The 23,739-nt window shown below is 35.4% G+C and overlaps 1 protein-coding gene and 1 pseudogene across 1 annotated transcript; both read left to right on the top strand.

Annotated features, from left to right (window-relative positions):
* Positions 1 to 218: 218 nt before the first annotated feature.
* On the top strand, positions 219 to 4,678 carry LOC125816103 (uncharacterized; annotated as a pseudogene).
* Positions 4,679 to 7,806: 3,128 nt separating this feature from the next.
* LOC125816092 (uncharacterized) lies at positions 7,807 to 9,283 on the top strand. The gene is made up of 3 exons (XM_049495690.1): positions 7,807 to 8,251; positions 8,504 to 8,613; positions 8,735 to 9,283. The coding sequence occupies exons 1-3, from the start codon at positions 7,807 to 7,809 to the stop codon at positions 9,281 to 9,283; spliced, it is 1,104 nt and encodes a 367-aa protein (XP_049351647.1).
* Positions 9,284 to 23,739: the final 14,456 nt, after the last annotated feature.

Raw genomic sequence — 23,739 nt, 5'->3', positions numbered from 1 at the left:
TCAGTTTGTAATTATACCATGTAATTACAAGCAATTCACAGCATCCTCGGGTGAATTGGAGAGTATAATTACATTCTGCCAATAATACCAAATTAGTTGTTGACCAAGTAACTACATTGTAACACCCCGTATCCTAGATAGATCAAAATGCATATTTTGAGAAGTTGCAGGTGCAACCCACGGTTGCCATCCACGGACCGTAGATCAGACTACGGCCCATGCTGGTGGTCCGTGGTTCACCACTGCAACTCCTCCCCCTTGCCCAGCTCAGAAAATCGGCTAAGTCGCAACCCACGGTCCGTGGTTATATGTGCAATTTGTTAAAAGTGTTATTCCTAATAAAAAATTTCAGGTTGAGCAAATTCCAGAGACATTTTTGTCAGTTGATCATTACTTTAAGTCATTCATCGGTCCACTTATTGAGGAAACACATGCTCAGGCGTGACAGCTGCTTCACAAGCCCCTGCAATTGAGGTTGTTGACGTCAAAATATCAGGTTCTAAGCATCATAAGGGTTTATACTACAACATTGTGTTAAAGAGAGGTAAAGAGGGAGAAAGAATTAGAGAAACATACGAACCAGAGGTTGGAGATTTGATTGCATTTTCAGATGTGAGGCTGAAAAGCATGGATGATTTGAACAGACCAAAAAGATCATTTCTCATCGCATTAGTACAAGGCAAAGATGAAAATTTGGACAGGCTAACTATCCTGTCTTCAAAGCCTATACCTTTTGTGAAACAACACTATGATAAGGGTGAACAAGGAGACAATCTTTTTATTGTTTATCTTTCTAATTTGACAACGAATATTCGAATATGGAAAACTTTGAATTCAGACTTGAAAAGTGCAAACCTGAAGATTATTGAGACTATGCTGGAAGTTGATCCAAGTATTGTAAGTTAATTTCTCCTCCTTTAAATTATTAATCCTAAAGAAATATTGTGGACTCTTTCTCTCCAATTGTCATTGATAAAGGTTCATTAAAATTTTAATAATTTGCGGGGTGAAGAAAATTGTTCCTTCGCCAAAACTAGGCCTAATGCAAAATCATTTTCAAGGAGCACGATTGAGTCTTTTGGTCAAAACAAGAGGCTGTTGTAAGTTGTATTGCAACAAGAGAATGTGGTCACCAGAATACCGTCAAGCTAATTTGGGGTCCTCCTGGGACTGGAAGTACAAAAACAGTTGCCTCCTTACTTTTTCTCCTTTGGAAAATGAAATGCAGAACTTTGACTTGTGCTCCCACTAACATTGCTGTATTGGGAGTTGCAACTAGTACAGGATGGTCTGGAGTATGACACATATGGGTTGGGAGACATATTTTTATTTGGTGATGAGAAAAGAATGAAGATGGACGATCATGGAAATTTGTTTGATGTATTTCTTGATATAACCGTGTTGCTGCTCTTTCTTGCTCTTTATCTCCTAGTCATGGATGGAGAAATGGTATACAGTCCATGATATCTTTGCTTGAGGATCCTGAAGAGAAATACCATGAATATTTAGAAAAAGAAAAAAGAAATGACCACGAGGTGGAGGAGGAAGAGGAAGAGGAAGAGGAAGGAAGCATTCCGAGTGAAGGACTACAAAGCAATAGGGAAAGTAAGTTGCGGAAGAAGTATGTCCTTCAAACCTTAAAAGATAACAAGAAAAAATCAAAGGGTAATAAAAGTTTTCAAATGATGAACAACTTCAGATCAGGTGGCAAGGCAAATAAGGCCATTTCTGCTGTGAAAATCCTGCATGAAGGGGAGGTAGGAAAAAAACAAGACCGTGTTTGCACATTTCAGGAGTTTGTTATCAATAGATTCAATAAGATCTTGGAGCAGTTAATAGTTCATCTGACAAGTTTGTACACTTATCTTCCAACTTCTTTCATTCCACTAGAAATAGCAAAAGAAATTATCAAAGTTCTTGAGATGCTTCAGACTGTTGGAAGATTGTTTTGTACTGTCGAAACATATGGTGATTTAAGAGAAATTCTACTTGGAAATGTAGTTGTTACAAGGAATAACACGACGTATTTTTCAAACCTGTATGCAACTAAAACAGAAAGCATCAACATATTGAAATCTCTTAGCAAGAGGATCTCTCTTCCAAAATTCACCGATATTCGAAGTTTATGTCTCAAAGGTGCATGTTTAATTTTTTGTACTGCTTCTAGCTCATCAAAACTGTGTACAGAAGAAATGACCCCGTTGGAGATGGTCATAATTGATGAAGCTGCTCAGCTGAAAGAATGTGAATCCACTATTCCCCTACAGCTCCCAGGTCTACGTCATGCCATACTTATTGGGGATGAGAAACAATTGCCTGCAATGGTTCAGAGCCAGGTTTTTCCATAATCTTGTTCTTGCTTGATATTTAAAAATCAGTATCATTCTCTTTAATCATTGGCAAAATGTCTATTATTTGGCAGTTATCTGAGAAGGCTGACTTTGGGAGGAGCTTATTTGAGAGACTGGTAAATATTGGTCACAAGAAGCACCTTCTTAATGTTGAATATAGGATGCATCCTGTAATAAGTTTCTTTCCAAATAGAGTGTTCTACAAAGAACAAAATTATGTATGGTCGGAATGTAAAAGAAGCAAAGCATGAGAAGAGATTTCTTAAAGGAAATATTTTTGGCTCCTATTCTTTTATTAACATAAGCTATGGGAAAGAGGAGCATGATAAAACACAGCACAAGAAATCCTGCAGAAGTTTATGTTGTAGCTGAGATAGTTGCCAACCTTTATAGAGGTAATAATCTATCTTTCAAGGACTTCATTTTTGCTTATGATGAGTCTTTCTTGTTTTCACTCATGTATCTTGGTTAGCATGGCAATCATGTTAGCAACTCTGATTTAGTTTTCTGAATTGTAGAGTCTTTTACTTCAAGGATTAAGATTTCTGTTGGTTGTATATCTCCTTACAAGGCTTAAGTTCTTGCGATTCAACAAAAACTTGGACAGAAGTATAGCACAGATGTCAACAGTCACTTCTCAGTGAATGTATGCTCTGTTGATGGTTTTCAAGGTGGTGAAGAGGATGTGATAATTATATCCACTGTTCGTTCCAATGGGAGTGGATCAGTGGGTTTCCTTTCTAATCGTCAGAGAGCTAATGCAGCACTGACTCAAGCAAGGTACACTACTTTTCTAGACTACAATATTACATGTTAAATATTTTTTAAATGTTAGAAATGATTATAATTGTCTATTCTTATCTCAAAGTTGTTTTTGAATGAAAAGATAATGGATGACCATGTTCATATTTGCTTCCTTGGTTTTGTATGCAGATACCGTCTTTGGGTATTAGGAAATGCGACAACTTTGGTTAAAAGTGGTTCCATTTGGAAACAATTAGTCATCGACTCCAGGGCTCGGGGTTGTTTCTTTGATGTTAATGAAGACAATAGTTTGACTCAAGCTATTGTGAGTGCTACCATTGATTTTGGACAGATTGAGAATTACTCAGCATGGACTCTCCTCTATTCAAAACAGCCAAGTGGAAGGTGTGCTGCTTCATCTCGCTTATAATGGATGTTAAAGTTTCTTTCCTCAAGTCAATTTTGTCTTTTGAAAAATAATTTAAAGGCCTTACCATAAACCCCTAAGCATATGGTAGCAACTAAGCCCCATACCAGAAGGTGGACGTCTCGATCTGAACCAGCCTTGTGTACCAAAATACATCAAGAAGGTAGCATGTTGAATTAGAATGTCCTTAATTGAGGAAGTTGTGTAAATCATTGGTGAAAATCATTTTTCACATGATTGTTTCTTGAAATTTGATGGCCAAAAAAACAGATTTGCTGAATTTTATTTTGCTAGTAAGCCGTTTATATCAAAACTACTACTGGTGCTTGCTAGTCTTTCTTTTGAATGCTTGTTCTATTATTTTGTTTTTTCTTACCACTAGTATTAGCACTATTCTCATAATATCTTGTTCTTCCATTTCGGTTATCACCTTCTTTTTTTTTGCTTCGTCTATCGCATTATTTCATTGTCGTTACTGTTCTTCTTATTTTGTATGTTGTGTACTGCTCTCCATTTCACATTGTTTTGTTGTTGTTACTGCTCTCCTCTGTATTCCCTTTTTTAAACTGTTTGGAAATAATTTATTTAAGCCAAGGGTCTATCAGAAGCAGCCTCTCTATTTCTACGAGGTAGAGGTAAGGTCTGCTACCTTACTAGCCCACTTGTGGGATTACATTGGGTATGTTGTTATTATTTTGGCTCTGTTATTTCGTTTGCAATTTGGAGAAATAACAGATTCCCTGCTGTTATAAACTAACAGATTCTCTTCGGTGAGAATTTCTCAAAATCTATGGCCAGAATTAAGGATGCCGAGATCTGTAAAGAAGTGATCTCACTTTTTGTGAAACTTTCAAGTGGTTGGCGCACATCAGAAAAGCACAGCATCCTCAGCTACAGTAATGGGAATTCATCTGAACTATTGGAGATATACAGTGTCAGGCACCTTAAGTTAATTTGGACCATAGATGTTCTGTTAGAGAATTCCATATACTCCAAGTACTAAGAATCTGGGATATCTTACCAGTATTTCAAATACCAAACTTGGTAAAGGACCTTGACATCCATTTTGGTAACTATGCCGCGTACATGATGAATCTTTTGCAAATGCAAGCATGTGGAGCGGTACAGACTCATCTTAGTTCTTCCTCTCATCTGAATTGCTATCTTTGTATGTTCATAAAAATATCAACAGTTTGGGATCATTGAAGTGCTGACTTCACTAGTTCTTTTTCTGTAGAAATTTTATACTTTCAATGACTTGGCCAATTGATGGAAATTATGCCTCAAAAATTAGCTCAACACAGAGTGTATCAGACCAGAACTTGGCGTGTCAACCGGTAGCTATGTGTTTGAGGTACAAACCAGGATCTTCAAAATGTACTGAGTGAGTCTAGGTGTATACTAGAGGGTTCTTCTATAAGGGAAAATACTTCATCATGATTAAGACAACAGAAGTTTCTGGTTTACACTTGCTTTTTAGTGTGTATTTTTACAATAATGTGATTTTCTATTTATGTTTTAGCACAGATGATCTGTATAGCTACCAACGATGATTTTCCTTTTACATATCAGACTAATCTAGTTACTATCTTTGGATTGTTACCAGTAATTTTCAGGAACCCCAAGAATGGTTAGAGCATCCTGCTGAAGATTTTTGTAGAGTGTCTTGAACATAACAAGTTCTAATAGGAGACCTTGAAGGTACTGCATAACGTAGGTAAATTATCAAAAGAGGTTATATACAATGGAATGAAGCTACGGTCATACTGGCATGAACATGTTTGTACAGGTATTCTTGTTGCGAGTGTTTTAGCATTCTATTTTCCTCTAGTAGTTCTGAAAAACTTCTGATCTTAATACAGCAAACGCCTGATCATGACTATCTGTTCTGTACAGTTTGTGACACTGACTGCTTGGAAAGCTAGGTGTTGCGTGGAAATGAGGTCTATTTTTGCTCGTTTTGGTGCGTTTTCTGTGTAACTACAGCACTAGTTGGTTGCTACTTTTTGTATTCAAGTATTGTAGCACCTAATCTTCTAGTTGCTCTTTTTGTTTTCATGTTCTTTCCCCTGGTGTTTGATTAGAGTTTTTCAGCTATGGCAAGCATAATACTTCCTAACTGCACATAAAAAGAGGACAATTAACTATACATCCTATATAATGTCTGAATAAGTAATGTAATTTTGAGTTATACTGGAAACTTAACACAACAGTTTCAAAACAAAACCATCCAGCTCTTCAAAATACCAAAGATAATAGAAATGCAACTCTTAAGATCTTAAGCAATTCTAAATATATTGTAATAGGTTTTGTTGCTAAAAAGGTTAAGTCAACAATGGATTTATGATGGAAGTATGCATTGGATTGAGACTTTACCAATAGTCAAAAGCTCATTTGCATTGTGAAATAAGCAAATTTCACAACCATCTTCGTCAAATCGACTCACCTCAATTGCAAGCTTGTTTGAGTCCAGAGGCGTATGTACATGAAGGGGAGGGGGTTCATATGCACCCATCCTCCCCTTCCTAACCCCTATATAATACTACTATTTTTCTAATTATCTTTTTAAATTTGTATTGGTGAACCCAAGGTTAAAAAGAATACTCTAGTATATTGATAAGTACAAATAGGGGGTGCATAACTTATAGATTTGTGGTTCAAATTTTTCTATCCACATTAATATTTTTAATTTTTAATTAATATAACAAAATGTGCCACTTTTCATAGATCTTTTTAATAATTTATAAATAAAAAGAGGTTCAAATACCCATATCTTTAGAGTGCATTAGCTATGTCTAGACCTTAAGCTAGAAGTGTTAATAAAGTCAAATTATATTTTTTACTTTCTTTTTCTCCTTTCCTTCTTTATTTAGACGTTTTTCTTATTTATTTATTTTAACTTTTTCTTTTGATTTTTCAAAGCCCTAAACTAAAAGGTAAAAAGGAGTAAAGACATCATATATTCATATTGTTCTTCTTTTGGCTTCCTTCCACATTTCCACTTTGTTGTTCATGGTGAAGTAGAAGTGAGATTTGAGAACAAGTAACAAGGTATGTTATCTAAAAAAAAAAATTATTTATTAATGTACTTCATTTGTTTTATATGTTTTTCTTGATTTATGAAGTGGTTCCATTATTTGATTGCTTGAATATTTAAATTTATAAGAATTTCTTGATTTCTAAATAGTTATCTAATAATTGTGATTCTTTTATTAGTAAACTTGTTATTTGTGCTAATATTTTTTTTAAATTATTTTGTTTTTATAAGATTGAATAGAAGTGTGAATATTTAATTTTGTAGGTAAAATAATTCTTACAATCAATTCATCAAATCACAAATGGATAAGTTTCTCATCAAGTTACCAAAGCCTAAAGATGGCCAACCAAGTTCTAGCTCTAATCAACCATTTGTGAGTTCACAAGTTGCTCCGGAAGTTCAAAGACATACAAATTCTTTTCCACTTTCAAATATGGATAATATGCTTGATTTTAAATCTCTTGAAGTAGATCCCAAAGATCGAATGCCTATTTCATCTTATGGTCCTAATATTCGAGATGAGGTAAGGAGGTATTACATTCAAAAAAAGCCATGTCAACCTGTTGATCATATCTTCCTTAAAACTAAGTTAGGAGATAAAATGCGTCAATTTTGACCAACTTGGTTTAAGAGAAGATCTCAATGGTTGGAATATAGCATTAAAGCAGACGCGGCATTTTGTTTGTGTTGTTATTTGTTCAAGAATGAACTTGAAAGTCGTGGAAATGCCGGAGATTCATTTACAAGAGATGGTTTTAGGTGTTGGAACAAAGCTTTAGAAAGATTCAAAAAACATGTTGGTAAGGTAAATAGTATCCATCATAAATGTTTCAATAGGATGCAAGATTTGAAAAACCAACGACAATCGATCCAATCTTCTTTACACAAGCAAAGTGAAAAGGCAAGAAGTGATTATCGGATGCGTTTAAATGCCTCAATTGATGTAGCAAGATTTCTCTTGGCATCGGGATTTCCATTTTGTGGACATGATGAAAGTGAAGGTTCCGAATATAAGGGTGCTTTTCTTGAACTTTTGAAATGGTATGGGGATAGAAGTTTTGATGTGGAAAGAGTAATATTAGGTAATGCTCCACAAAATGATATGATGATTTGTCCGACAATTCAAAAAGATATTGTGGAGGATTGTGCTAAAGAAACAACTAAAGCTATCATTGAAGACTTGGACAGTGATTATTTTGGAATATTAGTTGATAATCAAATTAAAGGATGTTTCTCATAAGGAGCAAATGGCTCTAATTTTGAGATATGTCAACAAAAGTGGAATGGTGATAGAGCGATTTTTGGGTATTGTCCACGTAAATGATACATCTTCTCAATCATTAAAAAAGGCAATTTATTCTTTGCTTTTGGATCACTCATTATGTACATCCAAAATACGTGGTCAAGGTTATGATGGGGCTAGTAATATGCAAGGGGAAATAAATGGTCTCAAGTATTTGATTTTACAAGATACGTCATTTGCATATTCTATTCACTGTTTTGCTCACCAATTGCAAGTGGCACTTGTAGGTCTTTCCAAAGAGAATTCGGATGTGAATAATTTTTTTTATGCTCTCACTAATATTTTGAATACTATTGGAGCTTCATTTAAACGCAGAGATTCACTTCGACAACATCAAGAAGATAAGTTGGAAGAGTTGCTTAAATTTGGAGAAGTTCATGCAGGGCAAGGTTTGAATCAAGAACGTGGCCTCCAACGACCGGGTGATACTCGTTGGGGGTCTCATTTTAAAACCTTGGACAATTTCCTGATTCTTTTTTCTTCAATTGTTAATGTGCTTAAGGATATGAAACGTGATTGTCCATATCATCTTGATAGATTTGCGGCGGAAAATCTTTTGAGCAAGATTCATGAATTTGAATTTGTCTTTATGTTGCACTTGATGTTTAAGGTGTTGCTATTGACGAATTAGTTGATTAAAGTTTTACAAAAGAAAGATCAAGATATCGTTAATGCTATGGGATTGTTTGACCTTTCAAAGAAACGATTGCAAATGATGAGAGAGGATGAATGGGACTCTATGATGGATGAGGTTAGCTTATTTTGTGGTAAACATGGAATTTCAATTCCCAAAATGAATGAAGACTACTCTAATGGGAAGTCGAAGCGTAAGAGGTCCAATATTTCATATTTGCATCACTTTCGTGTGGAAGTTATTTTATGCCGTCATTGATTTGGCACTTCAAGAACTCAATAATCGTTTTGATGTGGTGACTAGTGACTTGCTCTTCGGTATGGCTAGTTTGAGTCCGGTTGATTCATTTGCTAATTTTCACAAGGATAAGATAATGAAACTAGCTGAGTACTACCCAAGTGAGTTTGGTGATAAAGAGCTTCGGGAACTCAATTTTCAACTTGATGATTTTATTGTCTATGCTCAAAAGTGTGATAGCAAGTTTCTCAACTTGAAGGGAATCAAGGATCTTGCAAAAGTGATGATAGAGACAAAACTAGATCAAACTTGGTCACTTGTGTATCTACTTGTGAAGCTAACTTTGATTATTCATGTTGCTACCGCAACCGTGGAAAGAGCATTCTCATCAATGAAGTACATAAAGAATGATTTGTGTAATATGATGGATGAAGATCTTTTGAATGGTTGTTTAGTTTGCTATATAGAGCGTAGTATATTTAAAAATGTAAGTAATGATGCCATTACTGACCGTTTTCAAAATATGAAAACTCGTCGAGGACAATTGTAAGTGAATGATGTTTTTTGCTAATATATTACTATATAAAGATTGCTACTACCTACTTGCTCGTCAACTTGTTCTCATCGTAAAATTTATATAATTGAATTAATTGTATATTTTGAAGATAATGGTGCCCCCATGTTCTTGAGATCCTGGATACACCTTTGTTTGAGTCTGGTTATATTTGAGTTGGCTATATGGATATTCTATATAGGTATAGCACAGAGGAGTTATTAAACTATTTTAAAGCTTGATTGTCAACTAACTACACTCATTCTCCTTTTTACAGCCTTTTATAATTTCATGTAATTTTTTGATAATGCTCAAATTACTCACAAAAATGATTAAATGAGTAAGCGATCGCTAGCAATATAAATACCCAACAAAAGAGTCGGGATTGAATTTCATAGAGAGTGATCTAAATGTAAGAATTAAATAAGAAAATTAAAAGTGCAAACCAATTCATCGTAGCAATTAAGACAAATGGGTGGATGATTCCACCAAATTTATTATAAGGGTTGAGTAATCAATTATCAAAATTCAACTAAAAACAAAAATTTAAATAAATTAGAGACGATCTAGTGGTATGGGAGTTGGTATCAACATCAAGTAGGGGAACAAGTACTTGCTCAACAATGCTAAACAAACATGGATAAGCTAGGTAATCGTCAATGACACAAATCTTCTTTAGATCTCGAAACATCATATTATAGAATCTCCTTTAGGTCTCATCTATGTAAAATACAAATCAACTCAGTACCTTGCTAAAATCTCTTTTTTCAAGCAAAATTGGCAATTAGAATTGAACTACAATTTCTCTTTCGAGCAAACTGCAACAATCTAACTCAATTTGCAAGTGTTAAACTATTTATCCACTTCAATCAGTCTCTTTCGAGCATCAATCGAAGATCTAAGATAAGATTAACTTTGAAGCTTTAACCCATAAATCAATCCCATATAAATAGCTCAAATTCATGAATGGAAAACAGAAAAATAGAGCAAGACACTAGACCCACTAAATCAAATCAATACACAACTCCATAATCACACCACTAGAATTGGGGTTTTAGCCAAGCATCATAAAAGTAAAAGAAATTATACCAATTATGTTTTCAGCCATTAAGGAGTTGAGAATCAACAATAAGCTTCAACACTCACTTCAAATTGAACCCTCAAGTGTCAATTACAAGATTGTTCAAAAACCCTAAAGACTAAGAGAAAAGTTAAAGGATCTATTTATCCATATCAAAAAGTTGAAAAGTTCAAAAACTATATTCAATATTCGATACTTTTCTCTCTCCTTTGAGCTATTTATAATTTCTCCAAAAATTAGTCTGAAATTTCATGCACGACCTGATTGGCAACGTAAGTCGGGCTCACCTAGCATGATCGACAGATCGTCGTTTCTTTTTTAGCTCGCCCTTCTTTTGCTTTAGGTTTCAAGTGTTTAAACCTCAGTTGGCGAACTCAAACGAGTCAACCTTCCACATTCGGCGCATTGCCGAGTACTACCTTGTTCGCCATTCAGCCTTCATTTTAATTCAGAATTCTATCACCTTCGGCGATGGAGCTTTTAGCTCGCCTAACTACTTCGGTGAATTGTCGTTTCCACTTTTCTACAATATCAAAGAAATGGTCAGGACATAACCTGTACACCACATATAACTTCCAAAGTAAAGACATAAGAAAGCAATAAAGGCAACAAGGTCCTCGGAGTATGAGGACTCATCAAGTCTTCAAACCTATAGATTGATCAACTAGCCACGAACGGAGGGAAAGGAGTCGACAAGCCCTACATTAGTGAAACAATGTACACACAAATATGCATTAGTACATGGAATGTACTAAGTATGAGGGATATGCATGAAAACTTAAAACATGATCATAAGGGGACATAGTCGAAAACATGATGTGCATGACCAAGCTAACCATAATAAAAAGCCATTAAAGAATAATCATAATCATGAACATGGTCAATGCATCTAAAAATCACGAGGAAAGCTTCATAAAACATTTGAAAGTAACTTAATTTGTTTTGTGGGATATTTACTAGTAACCGATATAGATCACGTGTGCTATAAAGTGGAATCCAGTGTTTTGCTCCCACACAAAAAGAGTTGTTCCTACTTGCCAAGGCAAAGACCTTAATTTCTAGCTTAGGTGGCTATGTCACTTGAGACAACCTACGGTAGCACATTGTTAGGGATAAGGAGATTGCTACTCGACCTCCACTAACGGAAGAGCCTCCATCTCAATATCCTCTCGGTGCTAAGTAAAATCTGAAGGAATTAGTCATAATCATAAACATAGCACAATTAAGTTACTAATCCAAGCTAAATACATCATAGAATAGCTCTTTAAATCTTGAATCATGCATGAGTGACAAAACTTCTCACCAAATCATGATCCCTTAATGTGAGAAAACCTTTCACAATTGAATTGATGTTAATCTTAAAGAAACTTAGATCATAAAAACTTTCCTTTCATATATTATGCATAAGTTCATGGAAATATCATTCATAACTTCATAGCTTCTTCATAAATTCATGCAAGTAGGGTTTAGAGCCAAAATCATGATCAATGCATGGGTTCATGTGGAATTGATTGGAAATCATGTAATTGAGTCTAGATAATCATAATATGATCAAAATCGAATAATTAAGTGCTTACAAATAAAAACCATGAAGAATTGAATGAAAACCTAATCAATTTATAGAAATTGAATTGGAGAATTTGGAGAAAACATCGAGACTCAATGGGTGAACGGAACCCTCAAATGTCAATGACAAGATTGTTCATAATCCCCCAAAGGCTAAAGGGTTTATTCCTCCATATCATAAAGTTAAAAACTTAAAAAACTAGATTCAATATTCGATACATTTTCTCTCTCCTTTGGGCTATTTATAATTTTTCCAAATATTAGTCTGAAATTCCATGCGCGACATGATCAATGATGTTAGTCGGGCTCGCCTAGCACGATCGGTGGATCACCATATGTTTTTTTATCTCACCATTCCTCTGCTTCAAGCTTTAGGTGCTTGAACCTTAGTTGGCGAACTCAATCGAGTCATCCTTCCACATTTGGTGAATCGTCGACTACCACCTTGTTCAATCATTCACCCTTCATTTTAATTCAAAATTTTGTCACCTTCAGCGATGGAGCTTTTATCTCGCCTAACTACTTCAGCGAATCTCCATTTTCACTTTGCTTCACTAACTTGCCTTATATATTCTCAAACATAAAAAATTTCACTTTAGGTAGGGTACGACCTATTGGGCAATTCGCCCTTTTGGTTAGGTGATCCTCAACTGAGAGTTTACACTCTTTTCAATATTTTTATCTTTTTTTCATAGATTCATCTTTGTCGTGTCCTTTAGCCTTCGTAGATGCAAAATATCAAAATATCATCAAATAACGACATAAATAGGCATTGAGGACACTATTTGTTGAACTAAAAAGGCCTCAAATGAGTTAAAATATCAAACTCATCACTTCTCGTGCTAACTACATGTCCACACCATATCAATGTTGTGTAGAGGTAGAAGGTCCATGAGTCGTGAACTTATTTTCCTAGAGAAGAAGTAAGAATGGTGTTTGGGGAATAAATGTTTGCTAACTTTGTGCTAGCAATCAATTGTGGTAATACATACAGAGTATGCAAGGTTATCCGAAATGATTGAGCATAAAGCGTATATAGGTGATGTTTTAAGCCCGTCATTGAATCTCATGTATTCCCAATGGTTAAATATTCTCAATGTTGTGTGTTTGGTATGATGGAAAGTATTTTCCATGGAAGATGATAACTTTGGTGGGGCTAGTGTTAGAAAAAGAAGTATATCTCATATTGGAGCCTTTCTTCTCATGCATAATTGTAACATATAATTGATTCTACAATTGAATAGTCATAATGATTTTTCTTCTGATAAAACATTGTGTTGACAAACATTAATATCCTATCCTTGAATAGCGTTGATTGGCCATTAATGGAATACAAGGGCTCATAATTGAAAATTGACGTTTTGAGGATTGACAATTTATAGGAGAACTAGATTCACCTATAGAATAGAAACAAGTACAAGCAAGATGATTAAGAGCGTGTTAGGCATTATTGCTAAAAATAACTTATTTTTTAAGGTAATTTTTAAAATGACTTTTCAGAAAAGTACTTTTGAAAAGAAAAAAAGTAATTTGTGTTTGGTTAATTCATTTGAAAAGTATTTTTGATAAGCAGATTGTGTTTGATTAGTTATTTTTAGAAAGGGCTATTGAGTCAAATTATGAAAAAAGACAAGTATCAATGCACTCTTAATATTAAGATTATTTTATAGAGAGAAATTATTTTAAACATCTATTATAAAGTTTTTACGTAAATTCTTATTGTTATAAAATTAAAATGTACATATTCAAATTTTCAATTAATATTATACATAATAAATAAATAAATAAAGTATTGATGTAATATTAACATGATTATTTAAATATAATTAAAAATATCAAGCGAAATAAATTTAAAAATTATTCCACAAATTAAATAACTACATACAAAAAATTCACCACAAAAATAAATCAAGTCACTTTTTTCTTTTTTCCTAATCTTGCAAAAAAGTATTATATATTGTTACATTTTTCTTATCCTGTAAAATAATATGTAAAATAATATATAAATGAAAAATAATAATATATAAATATATAATAAAATTTTAAAAATTATTATATAAAAATAAAAATAAATGTTTTAAGCGAAACATATTCAAACATATGATATATGCTAATTAATTAATAAGAGATCTATCGATAAATATGTAAACAAAATTTTTTAGCTTCTTTCCAACAACTGAAAAAAGTGGTTCTACTTCCATTTAAAAGTAATTTTACTGATTTGTTAACACTTTGATTATTTTTTTTAAAGAGTATTTTTTTCTCGAAATAAGTATTTTTGATCTCCCAACAACAATGTCAAACCGGCTCTAAATGTTGTAAGTTAAGTACAAGGCGGGCAAGAAGGAAAAATGTTTACTAAGAAGGAAAGAATGTGAGTGAAGGAAAAATAATGACAATGAACTTCCTCTCAGGACCAAGTTTTCCAAGCTTAAGGCCTTCGGCTCAAAGAAGTATTGTAAATACAATACCATTAAGGAGAATTCCCCTCGCACTACTTTTAGGAGGAGTAAAATGAAGGTCAATATTGCCGAGGTTGTTGAGTGTTGCAAACATCCTAGCTAGGGTGGCAAAAGGTGAGAGTAAGCAATCTAGAGAGAGCTCAAGTGTACATGTGGATGTGATTGACTGTTTTGATAAGGACCAGGTCTCACCTGATGACAATGACTCCGACCATTCCGAATAAGAACCTACTCCCTCTAAGGTAAATTAAAATGTTGAAAAATTTCTAGGTATATGAAAAGTTAAGTATGTTTGGTCTAAGTTTGTCCTCAAAGGTAAGGTAGTGGGTCCTGAAGTCATTAATGAACATGTTCTCCAAATTAACCTTGAAAAAATTGAGTTTCCAAGGGTGGTCATATATGTTTTAAGATGTCCTTGTGACCGTGCATAAGGAAGAGATTGTGGAATTTTATACAAATTTTGTGATGCTTAAGAGTTTAGTTGTGAGTTCACGGTCAAATAGGTAGAGATTGTCTTCAAGCTAGGTGAAGATTTTACAAGTTCTTGTGGCTGGCTTGGATAAATATATTAGGAGAAAGTATGTCAACTCCTTGTTTACAAGGAAGTTCACTCAAGGGAAGGCAAAGAAGAAGACTATAAAAGTCTTGAAGGGAGCTAGAGACCAAGTCTTTCCATGAGATTCTATTTGAGAGATTATGCATAGGGGGAGTGTACACATGAGTTTATTAATAGAGAACCTAGGAGCTATGAACACTTCGGACATGAAGTAACACCTTAATTTGTTTGCTCTAATAATTAAGCACATGGCTAGGATCATCGACCCTGACCCTGGCCCTCATGTTCTAGTCTATGGGTTCCTTCACACTTTTATGTTTGAGGCTTGTGGGACCCATCGAGTAAAGGAAAGATTGTCACCATAAAGGACATGATTGAAAAGAACACATTGGTTCTAAAGCCACCACCCTGTCACACAAATATTCATAAATCTACGGACAGCTCAAGGTCAAAATGGCATCCATTCAAAAGAAATTATTGTACTAAGGATCTAATTGCCTCACAGGCTGAGATCCTCAGGCTTAAGAATTAGATGCTTTAGCAGAAACTAATTGATCATAGTGCTCTTGGTGATACTCCTTCTCATTGTCCATAAGAACTATGCTCCCTTGGCTCCTTCCTAACTCCCAGTCTTTTAATTTAGTGCTCATAACCTCTTATTTTGCTTAATTCCTCCGGACCTGGTTATTTTTGTTTTGGCAATTTTATGTTTTATATCTGACAAGATATATCATGTTTTGTTTAGGGCCAACCTGATGGCTTAATAATGTGCCTATTTTGAATGTCGTTCGTTGGATTCCTTTGGTTTATTTTGAATGTTGTGATTTATGCTGTTTTGAGGATTAACAAAGAAGGATAAAACACGTGAGTCAACATGATCCAAAGGTACACTGTCACGAGCAACTAAATTCGAGGAAAGCTTTTAAAATTAATAAAGACAAGTGTGTAGAAATCAATGAATGGATAGTGTTAATTTCGTGATAAATCTCAAGAAAATAAACATTGGGTGAATTGAAGAGAAATAATCAATAAGTTCGAATTCAAGAAGGAAGCTAAAGAGGCAAGGATGAATTGAAGGAGTCTCATGACGAATTGGAGCTCAACTACAATGCAAAAGAATCAAGCAGTTTGAAGGAGTATAAAATCAAAAAGAAGTCAGAATAGAAGTGCTAGAATACTATGAAAGGAAAGAATTCAAACGGCAGGAGGAGTCCAACGCAAAATATTATTCAAAAAAACAAAAGAAGTTGCATCCTAGAAGAACTAGTATCCAAGAAACTCAACTTTTTTTTTCCTGAAAACACTTTATTGCATTACTTTAAAACATGTTTCAGATGTCCATAAGACACCATTGCATCCGTTACAACACAACTTGGGAAGGCATAGTCCCAAGAAATCCTATTTATACCTTAGATAGAAATTTTTGCTAGATTATGGGCTAATACATTCCATGTTCGAGGAACATATATAATCTTGAATTCTTCAAAAGACTTCATCAATCGCCAGACATCCTCGCAAATGGTCTCTATTTCCCAAGATGTTATCAAATTCTTTTGCAACATTTGTTTGACATTCTTTGCATCTGACAGTATGTGAACCTTTGACCAACCCTTTTGTAGTGCTCTTTCCACAGCTTCCCGAATTGCTAGTGCTTCAGCAGTTATGGCCTTCCCTACAAATTGAATAGGGGTACCAAAGGCATGAAGCAAATAACCACAACTATCTATAGCTGCCATTCGATGCTTGCTTTTTCCTTCTCCCTTTGTAGACCTGCATCTGTGAAAACAACATCCCCATCTCGGGCCAAAGTAATGGTTACATCATAAATCTTGTTTGGTGTAGGATTCACAACTGCCGAATATTTCACAACATCGTCATATTCATGTAAATCAAATAAAGCCTTATTGACTACGTCATTAGGTTCATATGTACCACCATTAAAGCATAATGAATTTCTCGCTTTCCACATTTGCCATAAAAGAGAGACAAGATCTTAGTAGCTCAATGGATTCTGGATATTGACATGTATTACAAAATAAGTCATTCCACCATATTACAAAATTCATAACATTTTCTACATTAGGCCAGTTAATGGGGGCCAACTTCCATACTAGTTGTGATTTTGGGCAATTGAAAAAGATATGATCAACCGTTTCAGTTTCTAAGCCACAGACCTTACAAACATCACAATTTTGATGCAATCTCTTAGAAATATTTGCACTAACAGGAAGGACATTAAGAATGCATTTTCTAAGGAAATGTTTGTCTTTGTTTTTTATTTTAAGTGACCATAAGAAAGTCCAAAAAGATTTTGGGAAAGATTGACCACTGGCTTGAGGTTTTTCAGTTCTAGAGTCAGTACTATTATCTAGGCTTTTCATTAGATGATAACCAGATCTTACCTCGTACTTCCTGAATTTGTATAATGCCAGATAACTTTATCAGAATTTCCAGTGCTAGATATTGGGATAGACAAAATAGAGTTGATATCATTCGGGCAAAAATGGTGATGAAGATCTTGGATATTCCATATATGATGGTGTTGATCTATAAGGCCGCTTACCCTCAACTGTGGATTTATTTGTGTATGTCCTTGTAGGGGTTTGAAACCGATCGAATTAGGAATCCAAGGATCACTCCAAACCTTAATGTTTTCTCCATCTCCTACTCTCCATCGAATTCCTTGTTGCAACAAATCTCGTCCCCACATAATACTTTTCCAAATCTAAGAACTTGTTGAGGGACATCCTGCACTTAGGAAAGAAGTATTCGAAAAATATTTACTTTTTAGCATCCTATGAAGCAAAGAATCCTCTTGGGTTAAAATCCTTCACGCAAGTTTTTCCAATAGGGCCTTGTTAAAAAGTTTCAGATCTCGAAAACCAAGGTCCCCTTGGGACTTTGCCTCACAAAGTTTCTGCCATTTTTCTTCGTATATTTTCCTTTTCCCCTCATTTTCCCCCCACCAAAAATCAGATAAAATGGTAGTAATCTCCTTTCCTAAGTTATCTGGAAATTGAAAACATGATAATGCATATGAAGGAATAGAAGAAAGTACTGACTTAAGCATGACTTCTTTGCCTGCAGGGATTAACTCGTTCTTTGACAAACTCAAGCATTTTCTTCTTTGATCTTTCAACTACCGCAGGTAATCCTAGATAAACTCCCAAATTATCTCTATGTATTTGTCCTATCTCCGCTATAATTAATATTATCTTTTTCTTCCTCGGTAGTATTTTTGCTAAAATATATTGCTAATTTTTCAAAATTAACTTTCTGGCCTGAGCAAAGTTCATAAGTTCTTAGAATTTCAGAAATTTTTACCGCACTTTGAGTATTAGCTAAACAAAATAAAAAGGAGTTATCAGCAAAGAAAAGATAATTTACCGTAGGACCGCCCCTTCTTAGGCTTACTCCACGTAACTCTCCTTGCTCCTCAGCTTGGTTGGAAAGTCCTTCAGCACATAATATGAACAAATATGGGGATAAAGGGTCACCCCGTCTTAGTCCTCTAATAGGTCGTACAACCCCAATAATTTCACCATTTATATTAAACTTGTAAGTAGGTGTCGTGATACATTGCATAATCCAGCTAACGAAAGTGTCATGGAAACCCATTTTCAAAAGTAAAGATTGGACATATATCCATTCCACTCTATCATAAGCTTTGCAACGTCTCATTTTAAGGCCATAATTTATCGCTCCCTCTCATCTTATTTTTCAACACATGTATACACTCATGAGCCAAGACAACATTATCAACAATATGTCTACTCCCTACAAAGGAAGATTGATTATGAGAGATTATACTAGGCAAATACTTTTTTAATCTTGCTTCGATAATCTTAGTTATAATTTTATATATGGTAGAGCACATGATAATAGGTCTAAATTGACTAATAACACTAGAATTATTTACTTTTGGGATTAAAGTAATAAGAGTTTAATTCCAAGAGGGTAAGAGATATCCTGAATGGAAGAAACTTTTAACGGCAACTATAATGTATGTAGATAAAACATTCCAATAATTCTGAAAGAAAAAAGGGGTCATTCCATCTATTCATGGTCCCTTTAAAGGATGCATCTCAAAACCCGCATGTTTCACTTCTTCATTGTCACTTCTCTAATAAGACTTAGGTTGATGGGATCTTCAACTACTCTCGGGATTAAGTTAAAAATGGGATCAAGATTTGTTGGTCTAGAGGTAGTAAGTAAATTTTCATAATAATTTTCCACTTCTCTAATAATATCACCTTGTTCTGATAACCAATTTCCATTAGCTAGCAAAAACCTTTGATGCTATTGAATTTTCGTTGCTGAATAGTTTTCATGTGAAAAAATGAGGTATTTTTATCCCCCTCTTGCAACCATAAAGCTATAGATTTTTGTTTCCAGTATGCTTCTTCTTCTTTGAAAGCTTTACCTAATTCTTTTCTCAAAAGTCAAAGTATAGGGAGGTCAAAGCGATCAAGATCATTTTTAAGCTTATCAATTTGATTTGTGATCTCAATTATTCTTTGTTTTGAGTTCCCTTTACCCCTTCTCAACCAAGACATTAATGAGGCGCGACATATATTTAGTTTGAAACTTACTTTGGATTGTTCAAAGTCATCTGATATACCGTGAGTTTACAATATTTTAATACATTTCACGTAAGAGTTGTGTGTGTCTAGGGCCTTTTTGTATTGGTTTTTTATGTGTTTTTATCATGTTTTGCAGGAAAGATGTTTAGGCTTGGAAGTAAAGAGACAACTGAAAGAAATGCAGAACAAGGCATCTACGGACCATAGGCCCATTGACGCTCCGTAGATGGTGACCGTAGATCAGCAGACAAGGCATGGAAGGCAAATCAGGGAAACATGACCAAGTGTGGAACCACGGCGGCCATTGACAGTCCGTAGATTGATCTACGAACCGTAATGTTGATCCGTAGAATGATACTGCGAGGGTTCCAGTATCTGATGTATGAAGATTCCAAGCGTGGAGCTACGGAAAGGGATTGACGGACAGTAGATCGATCTACGATCTGTACTGGAGTTTCGTCGTTTACTTTAGAGAAGCTAATTTTAGGGAAGCTGAAATATTTTCTAAGTCCTGGCTGACGAAAGGGACTCACGGACCGTAGATCCATTGATGGTTCGTGAGTCAGTCACGTTGAATGAAGACGCATGCCTGAACAAACTTTCTTTATTTTGTTTCCCTTTTAATTTAGGACTTGTTTTCTATAAATAGGGCATGTAAACCTCATTTTTGGGGGTTAGACTTTATTACTTTTATTCTAGTTCATGACTTAGGAGATTAACTTGCAACTTTAGCAATTCTTAATTTCCTAAGTTCGTTTTAAAGATTTTGTTGTTGCAATTCAAGTTGAATTTCTAGGTTTATTATTCTTCTTACGTAAGTTCATGATTCTTCCATCTAAAATAATGAATTGTGTTCATATGATTATGGGTAACTAAACTCCACAACTAGGGTTGTGAGAACCATGAGCCAATTAACAAAGTATGAATAGTAACTAAGCAATTCTTGAATAGTGTTGTTGCATGCATTGATAATTCTTTCATTTAGAAGTCTTTTTAACGAGTGCACGTGTTAGAACTCGCCTTATTGCTACTTGCCGGACCAAGGAGATAATCAACAAGAAAAGAATTATCAACATAGATTTAGTGTGATACTATCTAATAGGGTGGTGTCGATTGGTGCGAAGTAATAACTAAGCCAAACATCGATGTGATGTCTAATATGAGGTAAAGGTAAGGGTTAGAAAGTTATACACACGTAGCCGGACCAAGGTGCAGGGTGAAATTCTCTAGATGTCGGACCAAGGATTTAGAGATACATAACTTATCACTTTGCATGTAGTACACTAGGAAAGAATTGCTATTAATAGGATTATTGTGTTATGAGCTTGTGTGGAACATGTAGACCCTAGTTAATATTCTCATCTTGATAATAACTGAAATTGACTTTTGTTTACTGATTACTTACTGACTTCTTACAATTTGTTTCACAAATCCCCCCCCCCTTTTTAATTACTTGTTTCTGGAAGTAATTTGACTAAACGGACATAATTGTTGGTTAAAGTGAAGTCTAAACCATTTTCCTCGTGGGATCGACCCCAACCTACAAGTTGGGTTCTTTACTTGATAACGATCGCTTATGCTTCTTTAGGGAGGTGTAATTTGAGCATATCAAATTTTGGCGCAGCTGCCGGGGAAATTGGCTTTTAGATTAATTTTAACTACATTATTGAAGTTTGGTCATATATTTCCTAATTCTACTTTTTCTTTTTCTTTTTGTCTCTCTCAGGTTCTGACTTCAGTGTATGCCAAGTACACGGAGCCAAGGTGAACCACTTACTCCTTACGATCCAGAGTTGAACCGAACTTTGCAATGAATGAACAATCAAGGAGTTCAAGTAAATCCTATCGGAGGCAACCTAGGTGATGAAGTTGAGCTGCAACCTCCGAGGGTAGTTGGTGGAGACAACTAGGTTCTAGCTGAAAATCAATTGGGAGATGCAGTGAGGGTGAGGGTGCATGGCCCACCAGGCCCACGACTGCATGACAACTATAGGGGTAACGTAAACATTGCTGACTTAGATGGACCTCTTGTCCTACCCTCTTTGCCTCTGGAGCACACATTTGTAGTGACTAGTAGCTTGATATTGATGCTTACAGTGAGGGGCTTGTTCTCGGGATTGCCATCGGAGGACCCACATGCTCACATAGCCAAGATAAGGGTGATTTGCAAAAGCTGTGTAGGTCAACCAGACTTGGATATGGATGTTATCGGATTGCGAGTGTTCCCTCTATCACTGACAGGCGATGTTGTTGTATGGTTCACTGAGCTCCCTTATAACTCAATCTATACATGGGACCGACTGAAGGATGTGTTTTTAGAAAGATATTATCCAGTGTCCAAGAACTTCAATCACAAAGATAAGGTCAACAATTTTGTGGCATTACCTGGAGAGTCTGTGAGTAGCTTTTGGGATAGATTCACTGCATTTGTAAGAGGTGTTCTGAATCACCGTATTGATGATGAGTCGCTGAAGGAATATTTCTATCGAGGGTAGGATGAAAACAATAAAGCAATGCTTAATACTATAGCTGGAGGATCATATGGTGAGTGCACATACGCTCAAATTGCAAAAAAACTGGAGAAGATCTCTCGCAACAATAAAGCATGGAGCACTAGGAGGTCGGATACTAGAAGAAACACATTTTCCGTTCATACTATAAACAACCAGTCTACAGATGAGATTCGTAAGAAGATAGCTCAGATGAGAACCGAGTTAGGGTTGGTATTGAAGCATATGAGCGAAAGTGCGGAAAAGGTAAATGCTGTGAATTACTTAACTAGAACTCCACCACCAGTTGAAGAGTGTTATTACGAAGAGGATGCTTATGCGGTGAATGATCAGACGGGGGGTTTTCGACCAAATGTCCAAGGATCCAACACGTATAATTGGCGCCAAGGTCAAGGAAACCAAGGTCGAAACTATGGCAATTACAACCGAGAGGGTCAATATGTCTGGGATGGGAACTTCAATCACGACAACAACTACAACCGGAACTACTATGGCAACAGAAACAATCGGGTTGGACCTTATGTCCCCCCTCAAAATCGAGAATTTGGTACTAGGGAAGCTGGAGGCAATATGGCGCGTATTGAAGATATGATGCAGAAGATGATGAGAAGGTTTGATGCAACTGATGAGAATGTGAAGGAGATAAGAAATGACTTGTCTGGTATTGGTCAAAAAGTTGATGCCCATGCAGTGTCAATAAAGCATCTAGAGCAGCAAATGACTCAGTTGTCTACTACAGTGAATCCACGTCAACCTGGCACTCTTCCTAGCAACACCATCCAAAATCCAAAGAATGATGGTCATTGTATGGCAATTACTACTCGAGGGGGTAAGAAAACCATTGATCCACCTATGTCGTCTATGGTAGATGTTGAGATTAGAAAAGAAGATGATGTGGTAGAGGTTAGAGAAGAGTCTGAGAATGCGACAAAGAAAGAAGCAGATATATCTCAGAAAGTGGTCCCCATACCTAGACCTCCACCACCTTTTCCACAGAGGTTAGTGTAACATCGTGTAAGTTGAAATAACTATGAAGAAGCTGGAAATTTGAAATAGTCATTTTTGGAAAGAATTCTAAAATCTGGAAAATTGATTAAGTATGGAAAAAATGAGTTTTTTATCAACTTTGAGCAGTCATAAATCCTAGCTCAGGATGAGTTAGGTGTATTGTCAGTTATGTTTGGAAAGCCCTTGGAATGATCTTTCCAATGCCGCCGAATTTACTCGATTCTGAGTTTGTATGAGTGAGTTATGCCCTTTCGAAGTTGAGTTGTTGGTAAGGGAAGTTCATCCGAAATTTTAAGGGTAGTTTGGTCTTTTCCCTCACCTTTTCTTTTGGTTGTATATCAAGGGTCTAAGCTGATTTTACATCAGTTTTCCCTTTTAAAAAGTGAGAGTTAGGGCTTTTGAGAGAAGAGAGAAAGAAGAGGAGAAAGAGAAGAAGAAGCAAGGATTCGTCAAGATCGTCGTGGTTTTCGTCGGGGGCGATCCCTATTAAGGTATGTGAGATCATAGTGTTGGTTTGGTTCATTCCCCCACATGCCAAACTCATTTTAATTCCGAGAAAAGATTGGTTCTGTTGTTGAAGTTTCTTGTTGGTTCGGTGCATGTTTCCGGTTGTGATTTCGAGTTGAATCCATTGTATATTAAGGGGTTTTATGATTCTAAGTGTTTGGGGCTGGAACCTTTGAAGTT

Source organism: Solanum verrucosum, unplaced genomic scaffold (assembly GCF_900185275.1).
Source record: "Solanum verrucosum unplaced genomic scaffold, falcon-dt-bn FXZP01000006.1, whole genome shotgun sequence".
Classification (NCBI taxonomy): Eukaryota; Viridiplantae; Streptophyta; class Magnoliopsida; order Solanales; family Solanaceae; genus Solanum; species Solanum verrucosum.
This window is presented reverse-complemented; position numbering and strand designations above follow the sequence as displayed.